The sequence below is a fragment of the Prinia subflava genome, chromosome 9, assembly GCF_021018805.1.
Source record: "Prinia subflava isolate CZ2003 ecotype Zambia chromosome 9, Cam_Psub_1.2, whole genome shotgun sequence".
Classification (NCBI taxonomy): Eukaryota; Metazoa; Chordata; class Aves; order Passeriformes; family Cisticolidae; genus Prinia; species Prinia subflava.
Genome location: NC_086255.1, coordinates 13,235,761 through 13,254,886, shown reverse-complemented (window position 1 = coordinate 13,254,886; position 19,126 = coordinate 13,235,761). Strand labels below are relative to the sequence as shown.

General features: G+C 44.3%; 1 protein-coding gene across 1 annotated transcript in view; it reads left to right on the top strand.

The window, feature by feature from the left end:
* The window catches only part of FBXW4 (F-box and WD repeat domain containing 4), a 60,281-nt gene that overhangs the window by 8,232 nt on the left and 32,923 nt on the right, over window positions 1-19,126 (top strand). Inside the window, exons 2-5 of the mRNA XM_063405462.1 lie at window positions 3,184-3,279; window positions 5,866-6,051; window positions 7,221-7,353; window positions 9,723-9,817. Coding sequence (XP_063261532.1) covers window positions 3,184-3,279; window positions 5,866-6,051; window positions 7,221-7,353; window positions 9,723-9,817 — 510 coding nt within the window. The remainder of the gene's footprint in view (window positions 1-3,183; window positions 3,280-5,865; window positions 6,052-7,220; window positions 7,354-9,722; window positions 9,818-19,126) is intronic.

The following is a 19,126-nucleotide window of genomic DNA, read 5'->3' as shown; positions in this document are numbered from 1 at the left end:
CTGTACCTCATTGCTTTCTGATGCAGGCGTGTGTAGCTCCTGCTAAAATAGCAGTCCTTCCCCAGTGAGTCAGCCTTCAGCAGTCTTGAAGTTCACTGTTGGGTGGCTGCTCTGAGAACAAGGTATTCATTGGCCAATGGACAGTGTTCCCTCCATAGCATTTTATGTAGCATTTGGCTTCATAAGGTGGTTTAGTCTCCTGAACCTTTGGATGTTCAACACAATTGCTGAAGTAAGAGGTACCTACTTAAGTCAGCCACTCAGTGCAGATGTGTGATGTCTGTTGATTGCCTCATGTCATCATGGAAAAATTCTTAAAAGTTTGCAAGTGTAGAAAGTGTGTTGATCATGAAACAAAATAGCCTCTTGTATGGGAGAAAAGGAGTTTTTTATCAATTTGTTAAGTTTATATAGTGATGCCCTTTCTAAGATTTGATAATTGTTCTCATGCACTGCAGTGTTACTCATCACATTTTATTATGTATTCTGGGAATTTCTCTGGGGAGTGCTGTGGAGGAAGCAAATCCAATGATCAAATTGTATCTCAGCACTTGATTCCATAACTGGGCTTGATTTAACTTCTGTTTTAAGGGATCGAATGTCTCTGACTAATACTGCACTTCAGTCTTTGCTGCCCCATAATTGGCAAAGGGGAGGGATGTATCAGTCCAATTTCTTCATGATCTTTCTCCATATGTTCTGTCCCTTTTCTTGCATCTATTTTGAAGAAATAAAATGTCTGGGATATAAAAGGAGGATACTTTTAAGACATTTAAATTAGCTGATCCAGAGTTGCTATATGGAGGAGGAATACTGGATGAAAAATACAGCTATTAAGAGTAAAACAGAAAAAGACAAAACAACACCATCACCACCCCCCTCCCAAATCCCATCAGACCTCCCCCATATAGTCTCTTCACCCAACCCTCCTCCCCTCCAGACAAGAACTGTTGATATGTGGGAAGAACAAGGTGTCTGTTACAGGAGTAACTGCAATAGTGAACTGGGACCCTGGGCTGAGCCAAAGTGTGACTCTTTGGAACTTCCATTTTCAGCAGCACGAGGGTCAAGGCCTGCTAGAAAAGGGACCAGCAGGGTAAGATGGAGGCTGCTTTTTTGACCTTGGAGTCACCTTTTTCAGAGCCTTGGAAATTACATCTAGTCTTAGTAGGGTTTATGCATTTAGCTCAGAATGTCTGGTTAGGCCAGCATATGTTGGGAGGGGGATGTGGCATGAGTGTGTTTTCCATCACTGTGCAAGCTGGTGACTTAAAATCTGTATGTGGGGAGAACTTAACCAAGGGTTGAGTGTGGGGAGGAGAAGTGTTTTGGAGTAATGAATGGAACTGGATGTAGGCGGAGAGCCTGAACTCTGTCTGGGAGAGTAATAAGCAATGATGAGAGTGGACCTGACTTTTCAGTACTATGCATTCCTCATCTCAGACACTATCTGGCCTCATGAGCTTTTGCAAGTGCTCCCTTTAAAAAAGGAATTCCTCTTCCTGCAGCCTAGTCTAACTCTATTTTGGTTTTGTTTGTTTGTTTTTAAATGGCTATGAAAAATAAAGAGCCTGTAGGTTTCTAAATTCAGTTTTAATTGGTGTGGCTGTACTGATCATAAACGTAAAGTTGCAAAGCTTTCTAGAGGATGAAAAGCTTTTCTGTGTGTGGTTTCTGTTTTTGTTTAAAATGGGTCTCATGCCCAGGAATGCAGTCAAATTATAATGGTGACTAAGTGCCGGAAAGCATAGAAAAGAGGAGGGAAGGGTGAGCAGAAAAAAAGGAGCCTGAGGCTATGGAAGGAAGGCTGGGAAAATAAGAATCTGGCCAGACCCCAGGGCCAGGTTAGAGATTGCTACACCCATTAACAATCACAGGAGATGTTTATTTACAGGGAACTAATCTTTGTTTTAAAAATGACAGAGTACCCAAAAATGCTACTTTTGGGAAGTGGATTGGAGGGACTATAGGGATGACAAGAGGAAACTGATTGTGATGAGGCACCAGTTCCCATCTCTCAAGGATCTTCCGTTCCTCCTATTCATCTGGGAGTGTTGGCTGTTGAGAAATGCACGAATGCATGAAAGTGGGATAAACTCTTGTAGTCTAGTAAGTGGTTCATAACCTCTAGTTACAAAGGATAAATTCTAGAGTTTCTTCTTGTTTGTAGTTTTCTGATCTTTTCCATCTAAGCAGCTCCTGCAAGGATATTAAATAATATATGATATGAGAAAGATGGGAACTAAATCTGCCTTTCCTCTTGTCTTTAATCAACTCTGGATCATGAATATAAACCAGGTGTTGAACAGCTGCTAGAATTGGGTGTATTCATGCAGACTCTAAGGAGACCTTGGTCCCAGGTCTCTGTGGTACCTACTTTTTGTCATATCTTGAAGAGTGTTGATATTGGTTTGTCTCAGCTCATTCCAATAACTTTGATTTGTAATCCAACAACAGCTATATGAGCTGTATGAGCTATAGGCTCTCTTTTAGTAACTTTGTTTGACTGTAAAGACAGAATTTTCCAGTGATAGGCTGGAATTCTGTCTTTTGGTGAGCTGCTGTGAAAGATAGTTTTTCTTGGGGTGTGTGCATTGGGTGGTTTATACACATGAACATATTTTATCTTTGGTTTGAACACATCTTGATTTCTGATTATTGTATCTGGTTATGTGATTGTAAGACAGTGAGACTCTGGAGCAGTTTCTTTACTAGTCCTTCTGGATGGACACTCTCTGGCTTCTTGTTTCAGTGTTCTCCTGAGTAGTGTTTCCTCCATCTGTTCTTGTGTGGTGTTGTCCTTGTCTTAAATGGCTCTTGTTAGTCTCTACTAAAAGGATGATGTCCTACATCTCTGGTTCTTCTGGTGGTTTCTTCTGTGTCGTTTTGTTTGGATTACATTTTTCCTGAACTGTGCTGCATTCAGTATACTTGGTCAAGTCTTGATCGTATTTAAGGTTTGTGATTGTCAGAGGTGGCTTTCTTTGCTGGCAATCCCCCACTCTTGTCAGCTCTCATGAATGTGCTCACTGTAGTGCAGCTCTGGCACCATGAGTGAGTGTTGGTTCATCATGGTGGAACCAGGATGAGAGCTTACCTGTGGCTGTCTTGAGTGCATTTGTTGTCCAGAAGGCATCAGTCCTGGTTGCTAATCTCATCTTATCTCTCCTCCTCTGTCTGCAGAGCTGCTGGCATTCCAGTGAAGGAAAGGGTGAAGGTATCTCAGAACTGGAGGCACGGGCGCTGCCGGAGGGAGACAGTCCTGAAATGGAAATGCAAGCAAGTGGCTTCTTTCTCTTCTTCTTTGTTATGTGACAACTGCTCTGGGGCCTTGGGTTTGTGCCTGTGCCCTGAACTGTTTACTGCTCCTTGTGCTCCATGGAGTCTTACAAGTGATTATTGCTGGCTTATTTTGGCTGTTGCTGGCTAGCTGGGTATGGGGTAACTGGAGTTGCTGCCTTGCCTAGGGATTCATGCTGAGTGTCAGGAGTTTCTTGCTTAATAATTTGAGTTTGTCATTGTTCTGATTTGTGCAGTTCTAGTCACGTATAGCAACCTTTATTACAGATTTCAAACTGTTGCATGTCTACTGCTGTATACCACGAGCAATATTTTGTCCCACTCTCACAATGAGCTCAGCGTGATCACAGATGTGGACTTAGGTGTCCCTTCAAAATCCTTCATTTGTCTCCCGTGGTTTATCCTGGACCCTGATTTGGATGTACAAATGTAAAATGCTAATTGCCATTCATCTGCCTTTTGCTCCTTCATTCTTGTGCTTCTCTCTTTCACTTAAAAAAAGAGTATATTTGACATTAATGATAGGAGCTTGTTGGTAAATTCTTGTTTGCAAAGGTGTACTTGGCTTTCAGAGCAAAACATAAGAGAGGTCTCTTGTCTGAGCAGCACATCTAAATTTTCAGCGTTCACATCATCAGATGAAGGAAAAATGAGAAAGACTGTGGTTTGTTAACTGCTGCAGAGCAGGGACCTTCTACAGAGCTTTCCTGCCGTTTCGTGCTGTGTAGATGGAAGTGGTGGATAATGTGCCACTTCTTGTCTGAAGCCCTGGCAACAGCTGTAATGAGCAGAGTGGGTTTTGGTGCAGGTTGTATACCTGTCTTTGAAGTGCTTGCAACCATCTGTGAAGATGGGCTCTGTGGATATTAGAGATCATTGCTAAACCATCTTCCCAAGTGAAAAGGCAAGGACTGATTTAATGAGGCCACCATCCAAATGACATCCCCTAATTTTCATTTATCTTGCTTCAGATTTGTTACTTCTCCTTATGAAAAAGCCATAGAAAAAGGTAAAAAGCTAAACTTCTGCAAAAGGAGAGCCACAGAAACTGGCTGTAGTCTAGGTAAGCTGGATATTCACTTGCTTTGAGGACTGCGTAGGAGTGGAGGAAGGAAGGGGAAATCAAAGCCTGCCTAAACCCAAAGCTCCTGCTCTAAAGATGCCTCTTACTTTTTCCATGTATATGATCAAGTCCCAGATGAATATTGTAAACTCAACTACTTTGTCCATGTGATTAAAAGCCTGTTGCTGGAGATGAATACAGGCAAGCAAGAATCTTCTGTCTAATGAGCAATCTTGTCCTCTTGCTTGTTTCTAGTTGTTCATTGTGATGTTACAAGGTATGGCTGTGTGTAATGACTCTGATGACACAGAAAATCATGACCTCTGAGGATAAATGATCTGAAAAAAAGAGGGAGACAGGTTTTTATGAGAAACCCCACTGCTTTCAAAGCCGTTTGTTCCTGAATAGTTTGAAAACTGAAAGGTTGCTCTGTAGAAAGGCTCTGGATTTGCTCGGTGTTTCCATGGACATTGGTGCACTTGGCAATGACTGCAGAACAGAGACAATTTCACACATCCATGCCCCATGTGTCTTTGTATCTAGCCTTGTTATATCCAGAAATCTTATTTGCTGACTCTGTTGGCTACATAAAAGCAAAATCTTGAGCAATGATCTCACTGCCTAAGTGTGTATTGTAGCCTATTTTCTGCTGTATTTTGGTTTTGTTTCAAGAATAAATAAACTTCTTGAGATGGCAGACTTGATTTTGATATTGCTTGAGTGTCTTCTCCTCCTCTTGGTCTCCCAGAAAGTAAAGCAAATTTCCTTATGTAACATCAATCTTCAAAGTACTTTGGAATAGTCTTTTTGGCTCCACTGCTCTTGGCCTGGAACCCGTCTGTACAAACCTGCCACTGTCCCACATAAGCAGTAGGCAGAAGGGGTATATGGGCACTTCTAAAGGATGGGCAAGAGAAGTCAAGAGCTTGCTCTACAGCTTACAGCTCAGCAGGGGAAGAGGTATGAATGTAGAAAAATACTTCCTCTGTATGATGACCATAAAGTTCTTGGGTAGCCTCAGAGTGCAGGAGGCAGGTGATTTTCTGTCTGTAGGAAGATCTGTGGTATTTTGGTGACATGCTCCTCTGCTTAGAGGTGTGTGGAACAGAGAAATGCTTGGCATAGCTCACCAACAGTATAGAGCTCATGTGTAGGTTCAGGGGCCCTTAAGTATTTCCTATCTGTGCTCGCTAGACTTTTGGCCATCTTCTCTTTCAGAGATTCCATGCTTCCTTTTCCTCAGCTCTTGGTTAGAAAAATGCCAGCAATGTAATCAGCTTTTTCTGTTGCTGGAGAAGCTTCACTTGTAGCTGTGCTGCTGTATTAAGCCCTGCTTTTGCATGTATCCTTCTGCTCCAGCTTCACTTTTCTTGAGCAGGCATTTGTTTTTGTTGATGTGTTTGCATATGGATTTTTATTTTTTTCTTTTTCTATGTGAGGTTGTTTTGTTTTGTTTTTTTCTCCCCACCCCTGCATGCCCCCAACCTGCTGTCTGTTTGCAGTTTGATGCCCTGGATGGAGCTGGATGGCGAGTATCTCTACCTGTCTCAAGCAGAGAATATCCAGGCCTACCACATCTGTGCAGAGGGGACAGGATTGCAGCGTCACCCTCAAGCCATCTTCTCTGGCCACCAGGAGGATGTGTGTCGCTTTGTTCTTGTCAACTCCCACATTGTCAGTGGAGGGGGGTAAGTTGGGTGAATGAAGGAGCCCAAGGGTTTTGTCACTGAGGTTGGAAAGATTCTGTGTAACTCCAGCCCAGAGCAGAGGAGCCAGTTTTGCTACACAGTGTCCTCATACTTGGCTGCGGTCAGCTGCTGCTGTTTAGCTCTTATTTTGGTTCTGGCCTGAAGAAGTTTCTCCTGCAGCAGTGAAGGAGCTGAATCTCATACTGTTGACCTTAAAAAGTGTCCTTTGCTCTTGTAAACTTGTCTTGATGTCCACAGGATTGTTGAATCAGGATTGATTGATCAGGCAAACCTGACTGCTGTGCAAGTTTCATTTCTTTCCCTGTTAGAGCCAGGGTAGCAAGACTGTTCTAATAATCAGTTCTGCTGGTTGGCTGGGACTGCAGTGCTGCAGAAAGTTTTCTAGAGACAAGTGTGTGTTCATTAGAACCACTGATATCATTGTGGAGAGGGGAAAAACTGCCAAGCCTTCCAGCACACCCACACTTCTCCAATTAATTTTGCATTTGACTGGCCTTTTACAGTTACAGCAAGTGACAGGACTTTCACTAATAGCTAAAACTTTAAAAATATATACAACAGTTAAGCACAGAATTGGGAGAGATAAGCATGGTTGTCTGCCCTGGGTATTGTGGGACTCTCCCCTGTGAACTATAGATCAAAATTCAGGTGAAAATGAAGGCTTGCATTTAAAATTCCAGTAACTGTGTTGGTTGAAAAAAGTCTAAATGTCTGTGTAGTTAACTCAAAGCACAGCAACCTGCACGGCTGCTTTGCAATGAATGAAAAGCTGAGGCTTGGACATGGGTGAGAATGTCCTCTCACTTGTTCCCTTACTCCACCCATTCAGCATACAGACAGGATTCTGGCAAACTCAGAGCAGTAGGAGGAGGAATGGCTGCTTTGCTATAGTTACTGCAGTTTAACACAAAGTGAAGGGTGGAAAGATAGCCAGGAAAATTTTCATGTGCATCAGATCAGGCTATAACTGGCCACATGTGGAATTGCAAGAGAACAGGTGATGTGTGAAGCGTAGAGGGTTAATAATGCTGCATGAATTTCAGCTATTGTCAGAGACCAGTCCTGGTCTTTTTGTAGTACTCCAAAGCATTAGTGGAAGGTACATGTCCAAGGGATACAGCTTCCCTGCCTGTGGATTTGTTTTTCAGAGATGGAAGTATTGTCCTTCACAAGATCCATGGCTCCTACAGCATCAAGTTCTCTGCTCATGAACAGGAGGTGAACTGTGTGGACTTCCAAGGTGGCCTCATTGTCAGCGGCTCCCGGGACCGAACAGCGAAGGTGAGCAGGGGATGTTTCAGCAGCTGCAGGTGCTGCTGTAGAGGTGACTTCAGAGGTCTTGTGCCATGAAGATTTAAGTGTCAGCAGAACTGGTGCGAGCCCTGTACTCCTTGCGGGAGGAATGCTGATTATCTTGGCTCATGTCTCTGAAAAGATGCTTGCTCTGCCAGGCTTGTTAGAAAGAGATTTGGCAGTAATTTACAGCATCAGCTGCTGGCTTGAACTTGGAAGTGCAGAAGGCAGCAGCTGATATTTTGCTTCTTTCCCTGCACATCTATCTACACTATAGTGGAGATGCATGCCAGTTACTGTGAAATTTGCTGTATGGATCTCAAACCCATCCTTGTTTTGTGATTTAACATTGCAATGTGGTTTAACATGTTCTGCATGTTATATATGTATACATGTTATATATTCAATCTCTGTAAGGATAGGATGATGTCTTTTCCAAATCTATGATTATTTAATAATTTTATGGTCTATTTATTTGTGTGGGGTTTTTTTGTTGTTGTTTTCTTTTTTTTTCTATTGGTTCTTGGTTTGCAAACCAGGAATGAAGTTAGACTATGAGTATTGTTAGCTCCCATTTTTTTTCTTCCAGCTGGCATCACTGGGTCCTGTCACATAATTTTTGGCTATTTCTTTTTGTTGATTTTGTCTTTCTGGCAATGCTTTGTTCCTGTGTGGATCTGGAGAGTTATTGTATGTTTAATGTTATATGTTGGCTTTTGCTCTGGGTAGGCTGATAGATTCTCTTGGTCCCTGGTTTATATCATAGAGCATTCATGGAGGTAAGAGGAAAACCAGCTAATTCCTGTTTTTCAAGAGGGGAAGTGGAAACAAGGAAAGACTTAAATGTCTCTTTCAAGGTTTTATAGGAAGTGTGTAAAGCAGCATTACCCGATTTATTTTTGTTGGTCCCTCTGTACAGATGTACTCCTGAGTAAAATCACTTCCAAGTAAAGCAAGCAATGTTCAGATACAAAAGGCAAATTTGGGGTTGCTGTTTGCCTCCTGGGAGCAAGACCTTGCTGCTGTTTTGTCTCACACTTTAGCAGTGCTGCTTCTCTCTGGTCTGTGGATCCTCTTTTCTGGGAGAGTGCCTTCTTGCCACTTCTCTGACAGCTGGAGGACAGACATCGCCGACCTTGAGAACAAATTCCTGAAGCCCAGAGGGGAATTTCAAGCTGTTTTTCTTAGAGCTAGTGTGAGATCTTGCCCACCCAGTGCTCCCCACAGCATATACTCTGGGGATGTTCACCTCTTATTTTTTATCATCTCTTTTGTAGGCTGTCTTGTTTGCGAGAATGAGACTCTTGGAGGGTGGAAGGGAATCCCTACCAACCTTTTAAAGGGGCTCTAAGTGTCTAAGCTATTGAGGGCTCTGCTGAGTGTTGATTAGGGCTAAGCCCTGAAGAGCTGCTAATGTACATTCCTGTGCGATAGGCAGCAGATAGTGTGCTCTGAGCAATATTTTTAACCTGTAGGAGATAGGGATACCTTAAAGGAGTTAAGCTTTTCTGCTGCTTTTGCTGACACTAGGTGCTAAATTCCCTGCTGACAAGAATAGCCTGCAATCCTGGGCATTATCAACAAACAAACAAATAGGGCACTCCGCGCTTTGAAGTCTTGAAGCAAAACATTGGGGCTTGGTTACAGACAGCTGGGGGGCTTGGGTCGTGTGGGCCAGGAATGATGGCAAGGTGGAGAAAATGAGGGCCACTGGCAGAGGCCCCAGCAAGAATTTTGGGGCCTTTATTAGGGGCCCAGAAACAAAGGGATGAACTGGTGGAAGGAGATGTGCATGTTTGCACTGTTGGGGGAGGGAAGGAGTTCTCTCGTATTGTCAGTGAGCAAGGACAGCCAGTTTGAAAACAGCTAGGGTACACTTGAAAAACTTGGTCTTAAGCAGGATCTTATAAAAGAACATTATTTTGCAGGCTGGTGAATGATTAACTTTATAGTTAATATTAATGGAAATTTTTCAGGGATGCTACTAAGTCTTCCTACACTGTTCAAGAGAACCGATTTGAACAGCTCCTAGTTGTCATTTATTTAACTACAGAAAGTGAGGAGTTTGTGTTGAGTGTTGCCCTTAGAGAGCAAGTGTTGATGGGGGTGCTCTCTCTGTAACCAGTGGGGTGGAAGGTCATACTTATGAACTGAATCTTTGTGTGACTTAAAGTGTTTGTTTCTGCCAGCAATTGAAGGCTCTGCTCCCCCAGAGTAAGTACTTGGAATTCAGGGAGAGGGTCTCTGGGTAGGTAAGCATGGCAGTTTGGGCAGCTCTTCAGGCACAACATTAGCAGCATGCATAACTACTTCTGCAGTTTTGGGTGATGTGGCATAACATGCATCTTTCTCTTTAGGTTTGGTCCCTGTCCGCGGGCAGAGTTGGTCAGTGTCTACATACAGTGCAGACAGAGGATCGAGTGTGGTCCATTGCTATCAGCCCATTATTAAGGTAACAGATCTCTTTATTCCCAATTTTCAGCAGAGAGAAGTAAAGGAGTTGGAAAGGCTGTGTGCCCACAAATCTTTCTGAGGCACCAGTTCAGGGACTCGATTTGTGTGGAGGCTGATCAGGTCCTTGTGTCTGCAGCAGGAGCTCAGGGGAGAGCATGTGGTCTTTATTTCCTGTACCAGCAGAGTGATCCCCCCATATAAAGAGGCTGTGAAGGTGGCCCTGGGTTCCTCTTAGTGGCTCAGGTGGGACCTGTTTGTTCTTTCTTGATGAAGGAACACTGACTTGCTAAATAGAAACAGTGAGCTGGATCCTCTTGAGATTTTCTGTGCTGAAAAGATGCCAACTTGTACTCTCATTCTCTGGCAGAAGAGATGCTGAGCAAAAAGGTCCCTGCTTGAGAGCTGCATGCAGTGGTTAGAACTCGGGATTTTTTGAACATGTTGAACTGGCAGAGATGAAGTGGAGTTCAGGGATGTGGTTTTCCAGCCTCTGTTGCCTGTAGCTCTGTGCTTCTAGTGCAGCATAATGCTACAAGTGCAGCTTCAGCATGGGAGGCAAGTGCAATACATATAACAGTGTCTTCCAGGGTGTTCTTTGAAGTGCTCCTGTTTCTGAGGAAATGAAAACCTGAGAAACTCTCACTGTTAAAATCTTACACCAACCAGCAATGATCTGTCTCTTTAGTTCCCTGTTAAACTGGTCTGCATGCAAGAGAGATTCTTCCTCAGCATACCTCAAGGAAGAGGGGAGGAAGAGCTGCTGTTGCTGATCATGTGATGTCTGCAACGACTGAATTTTAGGTCTATGCAAAACCAAAATACTGTCCACAACCGCCGTCCTTGTTAGATTTCCAAGCTTGTTTTGCAATCAGCAGAAACTTAGTGGTACAGAGCTAATGGCTTTATCAGGGAAATGACACTCCAGGCTTGCTATGATTTTGCTGTTGCCTTATTCCTTTGCGCCAAGTGTTTGAGACAATTGGTGTTTTTGAAGAAGTGCCATGAGAGTTTGTGCCGCTGCAAGATGTGAGATAGAAGCCCTTTGCTGTCTTCTGTGCTGCAAGGATCCCTTCTGTGGCAGACAGGCTCTGGCTCGGACACCGTGGCTGGTTAGAGGCCAGTGGCATTCTGCTTCCTACTCCTAAGTGATGACCTAGTGCCATGGCCTCTTGTCAGGACAATATTCCTCTCCTTGGTGTGCACACTTGTGCACACTCTCTGTCACAATATTTACCCTCAGTCTCCCCACTCCTTTCCTCCCTGCAGGGTGATAAATTGGAGGTAATGGAACAGCTACCCCATGAACAAGTGGGCTTCACTTGTGCACTCTCATTTTTTTATGAGACTGTGGACTGTACCAGCCTCTCCCACTAGCTCACCCTACTGCACTCCCTCCCTTACCCCTCCATATTTTAGGGAGGGGGGTGTGGAGAATTAGAGCCAATTAGCCACGTCATTAATTCTTCAATTTGACGGCTGATATAGCAGGGCCTGAAACACGCTGCTGACCTCGTATAATGGGAACCCTGCTCCTTAACATATTGACGATGGGAGAAGTTAATTAAAATTCCACAGAGAGAAGGTGTCGGCTAACCTATAAACCTGTCGCTTCTCAGAACAAATCGCAGCCATCCTAGAAGAGAGAGAGGATCAGAGCAGGAGGGCATGTGGTGGGGATGGGCCAGGGCAAGGGGCAGGGGAGATGAATTTTTCACTAATAGGTTTTATTACTTGCTGTCTAATGAGGGTGAGTATCAAAAAGATAATATCTGGTTTCTAGTAAAGTGTGCTTTGGGGAGCTCTGTGGTTTCTGTTTTATTTGCAAGAGCCCGTATTTCACCCATATGCATTCCCTGTGCACTTTTGTGTCTAAAGCTTTTCCTCCCTGACAGTCCCCATCCTTCTAGCCAGAGCTTGGATACATTTGTTCCCCAGTGAGGCTGAACATGGCCTATAACCTCCACTTCCTTCCTCCATGACCTTCTGATTCTCCATTCTCAGTAGTGCTGATGTAAACTGACATCTTCTCCATAAGGACAGATAGTTCTACTGTTGTGGAACTGCTGGAGAATCAGGCTCCAACCACCTGAGTAATTTGGGCCACTGCTGCTAAGAAATGGCAGCTGTCTCTACTGTGGACACACAGAGCTCAAAGCAGTTGTGTGCAGCGGGGTAGGAGCGAGGAAGGCTCCTCCAACTCTAGCCATTCAAAAGTGCTTTGGAGAGGCTGTAGTTTCCTGACCTGGAAGTTTTCCAAGACTAAGACTCTCCAGAGTAGTCGGGGTGATATTCTTACTGAACTTCAGCTGTTAATGGGCTGAAATTTTTGTCTTCTCAGTGATACCTTCCTCTGTGTGAAGCTTCTCACAAAGTATCCCATATGCTCCTGACCCACAGCTGAGTTTTCTGCTGTGTGTGCTGTAGTCCTGCACTGCTGGACTGCTACTCTAGAGGACAGCGCCTGTACACTCAAGCTAAACGTTGGAGACTTGTGCTCTTAAAGCACAGCTCCTCTGGCTTCAGGCATTTTTTCTTAGGTATTCTCCTTTAATTTGTCCATAGTTTTCCTGTATCACTACAGAGATCATCCTGTAGATGTGCGGAACTGGGGGAGGAGGCTTCCTTGTTCTTTGTGTAATGTTGCTATTCTGGATGTTTTTAGGGTTGGCAAACAAAATGATTCTCATAAGGGACATTAAGCAGAGGAAAAGATATTAAAAGGGTACCAAGATTGGATCATCTCTTCATACTGGGCGGGGGAAAAAAGTACTTAGTCCTTTATATAACCTTTTCAGCCATTGAAGTATCTTGACATCCATGTTTGTTGTTGGAGCTTCATTGCTTTGGGGATCCCTAACAGTGCCCTACAGGGTAATGGGGATGGGAGGGTGTTGTGCTCATTCTGGGTTTTCAGCAAGTCTGCAAAGTCATGCTGGTCGGTCTGCTTTGGACAGCAGGTTTGCATTTCATGTAAGTGACTAGAGAAGAGTCTGAGAGTGTTCTTAAAGTAGGATTCTTAAGGGTACTTCAACTTCTGTCATCCACTGATTTAATTGATCTCCAAAGCTGTCCTTCTCCACGGATTAATAAAATGCTGTACTTTGCTGCGTACCCTAAACTAGTTTCTTAGCTGCTCATGATCCTCTTCCCCCCACCAAGTTCATTTGCCTTTTGAACTCTGCATCACGCAGATGTTAAACTTTCATTTACTGGTGCTTACTGCAGTGACTTATGTGTGCTCAGGGACCAGGGCAAGCCGAAGTGCAGTGGACCAATTCAAATGTACAAAGTGAGGCAAACTTGGGAGTTTCTGGTAGAGCAGTGGCACCTTCATGCTTTGTGGTTCCCTGAGGTGGCCAGGGAAGAGAACGGAGCAGTGTACAATGTAAACTGGAGGGGAAAGAAAAAAGCAGACCTTCACGTTAAGTTCATTATTAATCTTGGATCCAGATTTCTTTTTGTGTTTGTGAATTTTAAAAAGTACTCAGATCTAAGCTAACTTCTGCCAGGTCTGTCCACTGGCATTTGCTATTTTCATTTTAAAATATTTAAATATTTATCGTGAGATGTCGTACTCAAAGTGTGTCAGATTTTAAAGCAAGCAGAGAAGACAAAGGTACACAAATGGTTTCCAATGTGCAACTGTAGATTAGCAGCAGGATGCCAGGTTTCAGCTGTAGATAGAGAGCTGGGACACCCAAGGTATATTTTGGGGCAATCATAAAGTGCCCTACTGTGACAGCAACATGCTTTGGGTGTGTAAGCCCAAGAGACAGCCTCTTTTCTAACTGTGTCATTGGACCTCTGCAATAGATGACCTCTCCTCATGGATGTTGCCTTTGTGAAGTGGAGGTTAACTCCAGAGAGAAGGAAGGTTTGTACTGAAGACTAGCTATCTGCAATGGATGCTTAATTTAAAGGAAAAGAAGTACTTACATGAGCAGCTGAATTTAAAAAGCCAGGCTGGCTCTTCTGTTTGTGCAGTGTTGGAGTTAAGAACCAACTCCTCTATTTGAACATGCTGATTTTAACCTAATTGCCTCTGCCATGGATTATTATGAGGAAGTAATGTCTGAGGAGATCGCTGTTTCTACGGACAACCTCAGGCAAAGTGTAAAATGTACCCCAAACTCATTGGGGAAAGGAAGGAAGAGAAAGGTTACAGACAGGCAACTTTACTGAATGGGCGTCTCTTCCATTGGGAGTGATCAAAATGATTAATATTGTGGGCTTGTTTTTAATGGTTATCTAGAAACTTCGTGTGAAAATGGTAACAATCTGATCTTGCAGATTGCCTTAGAGCAAAACAACCCACTCGAATTAGAGCAACTTTGCAGTGGTTTTAACTGTGCAATCAAAGCCCTAATGTGTAGAAGTTAAAATACTGGATAATGTTCCCTGGTCCTCATTTCTTAATCTGATTTTATCAGCAGATTTCCCCTACTGCATATCAAGATGGGTTGTTGGCCGTAGTGTGCTCTGCTTTGACCTAGCTTTGTGCAGTTAACCTCTCTGAGTCTGCTAGGACTTGGGAGAAGTAACTGAGTTTTGTTGGGGTTTGTGCATTGCCAGCAAAACAGCCGGCAGCAATAGCTCTGCTGTCCTTGGGGATCTTTGCAGAGCCTGGTTGGTTTGAATAATTGAGAGGGGACTCTGACCTGCAGCTGTTTCTTAAGCAGGGCAGGAAGAACCTGCTCAACTGTGAGATCCCAGAGTGGACGTGCAGAATTAGTGGTGGCATTAACTGCCATCTTTTACTGACCTCAGAGGGTGATCTGGATGTGGCTTTCTGGGTACATGCAATAGTCATAACTGACTTGGTGCTCTTTCATCCTAAAGCTGAAGAGCAGGAAATGAGTATCAGTTTCTGCCCTCTGGGGCTAAAATGACACCTGTGTCTTATGCATTTGCCCTGACTCTTCACTTGATGTTGGGAGGAAGAAGACTTTGTTTTACCTTCTTTAATTGTGTGATAATGACTCTATTTGGTCTTCTTCACGTGGGTGAGCACATGAACACGCATGTCCTTTTTCCCTCTCCTGTAGAAACAAACACATGCAAACATTTCTATAGATCGAGAAACTACAGCTCACCTTTCTTTACTTTGGTTTCTTTCTTTTGCCCTCTAAAGCTCACGTGATTGATGACTTCCTCCCTTTTTGTCACTTCTGGCCAATACTCTAATCTATATATTTTCTGTGACTGTGTGAATTGGCTCACTAGTGGTTGCAGGCAGGTGAGCAGGTTTTGGGAAGCAGTAGCTGAGTGAATTGGAACGCAGACATCTGTTTCTAATCGTGTTGAGCTGTGTTGCATATTGAATTTTTTTTTCTCCCCCTGCAGTTTTTTATCATTTTTCCTGCTTGAGGGGAAAGTCTGTCTCAGAAAGCTTGGAGGAAGCATCTTTCTTGTGCTGCATGGTTTGCACAGGAGAATCCATGACTGTTTAATCGATGTGACAGAAGAAATTTAGTTGAGGGGGCTGGCAACTTTATGGTTTGAGGTTTCCATTTCCAGTTTGTGATTGTTTTCTCTTTGCTTTTTAAGTTCGCAGGGGGAGAAGGTAACTTCACCAGACCTTGGCTGCTGTTTACCTTTGCTCAGTTGTGCAGCATGCCTTTGTTTTTCCACCTTTGATCAGTGTCCTGCCAACAGATAATTTAGCAATTGCATCCTAGGGTGGAAATGTGGAGTTAATGTTAAAATTAGGGTTTTTTTCCTTTCCTTACTTCTGTGGCTGATGGAGCAGAGAAGAGGAGAGGGGAGGTGAAGGGGGCCATAAATTCTAGACCTGGTGATTCTTTTCCTTGTAGAGAAATGAAAGCCTCTGATGTCTCTTCAGCACTTTCATTAACATTTAAATTAAGGGTTTGTTTTTCAGGCGGCTTCACTCGAAGCCCTTTCATAGTCTGACACATGGAGGCCGTTCTCTCTTTCCTTTTCTCTCTCTCTTTTTCCAGCTTGCATATCAGTGTACAATAGTAATCACTGTTTTATTTTTTTTTCTGATCTCTCAGGAGGGCAGCGACCTGACAAGCTGTACCAGAGGTTCAAAGAGAAACAGAAATGGAGTGCAAAGGTAGATGAGCAGGAGGATGCCAGGTTTCACTCCTACAATTAGAGTGGTGTCTGTTCCCTCCCCGCCTTTCAAATGACTGCTTTTGGGGGCGGGAAGGAACACAGAGGGACGGACCTTTCTCGCACGGTGAGAGCCCCAGGTGCAGATGCCTCTAACCAGGCTCAGCTTCCACTGTTACTCCTCCCAGATGAGGCGGACATGTCACTCAGAGGAGGCAAGCTCGTGCCCTGAGGTGGGAAGTGAAGCTGTAGTGTCCTAAGATAGCAGCCTGGCCCTTCTAAAGGAGTGTTGATTCACTCTGAGGACAGCAGGAGACTGGTCCTCAGTCTGCCATTGGCATTTGAAAGGAGGGTGATAGTGGAGGATATTGCCCTGAAGTAAAGGCAATATCTGTCTTTTGTGCTGCAGGGCTTAAGTAATGTCTGCTCTGAGCACTGCAGCTTACAGTGTCTGAGGTGTCAGTTTGGATCTTGGCTTACAATGACCTAAACCAGACCGTGCCTTGCCATAGCTAAGCAGTTTTGGTATAAGAGCAGTTAGTTCAACATCAAGAAGAAAAAGCTGTTTTCCACCTGCTTGAACAGTTTTGTAAAAGCCAAGGAACAAAGGGATGGTTTTAGGAATGCCAATGACTGCAGTGGAGAAGCAATGTAGTAGGATTTGTGTAATTTTTGAGTCTTTGTCCCAGAGCTCTGTTGGAATCTTCCACTTCTCATCTCTTACCCAGCTGGTCACCACTGTAGACTGTTACCTTCTGCAGGCTCTCTGACAGGAACTGGGGGGCTCCAGTAGCACTGTACTGGTATCTTTTAGCTAGAAGACAGTGGAAAATGAGCCAACACATGAGCAATGTTTAGCATAAAGAAACTTGCAGGTTGGTTGCTGTGACTGTTCCACCTTCTATGACTTCACTATACTACCACCCCAAATTTGTTTTCCTTTCACTAAGATCTTTAACCAGGTGGGCTTTGAAGAACGCCAACAGGCTGAGAGTAGCAAGCTGGCATGGGGTCAGAAGGGTATTCCCTGAATGACAGTAGATATGGTGCATAAAGAAGAGTGCCAAAAATTTCTGTTTTTTCAAGACTGATCGTAACTGTGCCAGCGGTGTGCATGTGGCTCTTCTGGAGGACCTAATTCAAAGTCATGCACTTGCAGAAGCATCCTGTATATGCTGAATAACATTCCTGTTACAGAGTTTGAATTTTTTTCTTTCTTTTTTGTGTAAACTATCACAGATTGTAGTCTGTTATTTCTTGTTCACTTGTCAGGTTGACATATTCTGTCTGACTGTTCTGAGTGTACTCAGTGAGTGATGCAGAACAACCTTTCAGAGGCAGTTGATCTTGTTCATATTCCATGTGCTCTGGAGCTGTCTGATGGGATGTGCTTGTCTGATCCAATCTGACCCATGCTCTAATTGTTTTCTGTCCATCTCATTGTTCTGGCAGTGCACATGGCTCCTACCTCCTCCCTCTGAGATATTTCTGTGTAGTACTAAAGACTGCCGCTGTCAACATCATCTTGGTATCTTCATCCTTTATCATGCAAGGGGGTAGTCAGAATGTCTGCTCTGCACTAGTGGCATCTGTCCACTCTTCCAGGTGCTTCAGCTTTTGGAGACTTAGAGATTCACATCCACTGAGTTTTTCTTCTTCAGGATTCACTATTGGGTGGTGCTGACCATGTTTAGTGAAACCCACAGCCCATGCAAACCAAAAAATCAGCAATAGAAAAGATGATGCTTAGTATTTGTCACACACTGTCCTCGATTATGGCTTCTGAGCCACCTCCAGTGTTGCTCAGTCTGTAACTTTTCAGTGAGAAATGCTTTTAATTTAAGCTCTCCTGAGGCTTCATGCCAGCACAGAGCTCTGCTTGGCTGCCCTAGTGGTACTTGGGGCAAGTGTGCTGTAGCACTAGCTGGGGTAACTCCTACTAATTCTCTGAGGAAGCTCCACTGTATTTATGGGTGGAGAGGACAGGGGGATGCTTGCTCTTCCACCTTCCCCCATGTTGTCTCAAAAGTCCTTGGTGCATCTTTGATTAGGTGTAGGTCAAAAGAATTTCCACATCGTGACCTTAATAACTGAGGTTGATTGGCAGGCAGTCTGCAGAGAGGGAGCAGCCTGTCCCTTTCATCTCCCTTGGTGCCGTGCTGGGACAATGGGCCAGCATATTTTCCTTGTTGTTCCTCATTTGAAAAGGGTCTGGTATCTCTACTAGGTACCTGTGACATGGGGGTCTTGATTGGGGTCTCATAAAGGGCCCTGTCACTGTGTCCAAAGGCCAGGAATACAAAGGCGGTCAGTGGGTGGGGGTCTCAGCTGACCACTGAAGAAGGGAGGGGAGGGTCCTGGAAGCAGTGGAGGGAGAAGCAACCCCTGATGGGAGACCTTAAAGGGGGGAGGGGGGGAGGAGGCGGCCCATTTTTGTCCCGAACTCATCAAGCACATCTGCAGAATTGTCCCAGCCGCTGCCTCCCAGTTTCAAAAGAAAATGATCGTTTGATAAACCGTCCTGATTCACCACTTTCTCACAAGGGAGGGAGACCCACCTTTGACCTCTATGATTTCACATTGGGCCCAGCTCCCCCCCATCCAATTGCTGGAAAAACTTTGAAATGCATCCCTTGTGCTCCCTTTCCTTCTCCCTCTTTCCCTTTACTCTCTCTTCCCCCTGCATTTTTTTTTTAGTCCCCCTCCTCCTCTTCCCACCACCCCCACCTTCCCCACTCTCCCGCTTTGTAAAAAAGCAGCGTACTGCTTTGGAGTTTAGGCAAGTAATTAGTAAAATCTTTTCTGCAGCACAATAAAACCACAGCCCTTGGCCTGCATATTCCCACAATTTACATACTCGCGGGCATTCGAGAAAACAAGTGGTATTCCCAGTGCATCATTGCCTATGAAAATCATTTGGAAGGCAGGGAGGGGAGGGTGCTGAGACCCACTCGCTCCTGCGAGCTATAGGAATGTGCATGAATATATTAAAATGTTTTCACACAATGCTTGTATTTTCCAACGGGAAGAGGCATCTTCTGGATGAAAGGCAGCTGGCCCAGACACAGGCCTCTTCCAAACGCTCTTTCCCACTCAGGGTTTGTTTGCATGGACCAGATAGAGAGGGGGCCTGGAAGGGGAGGAAGGGGCAAAGCTGCTATCTGTGAAGAGTAAATCTTTGTGTGCCTCTTACCCGCTCCCCATTTGTGGTCCCAGAAAGTCAAATTAT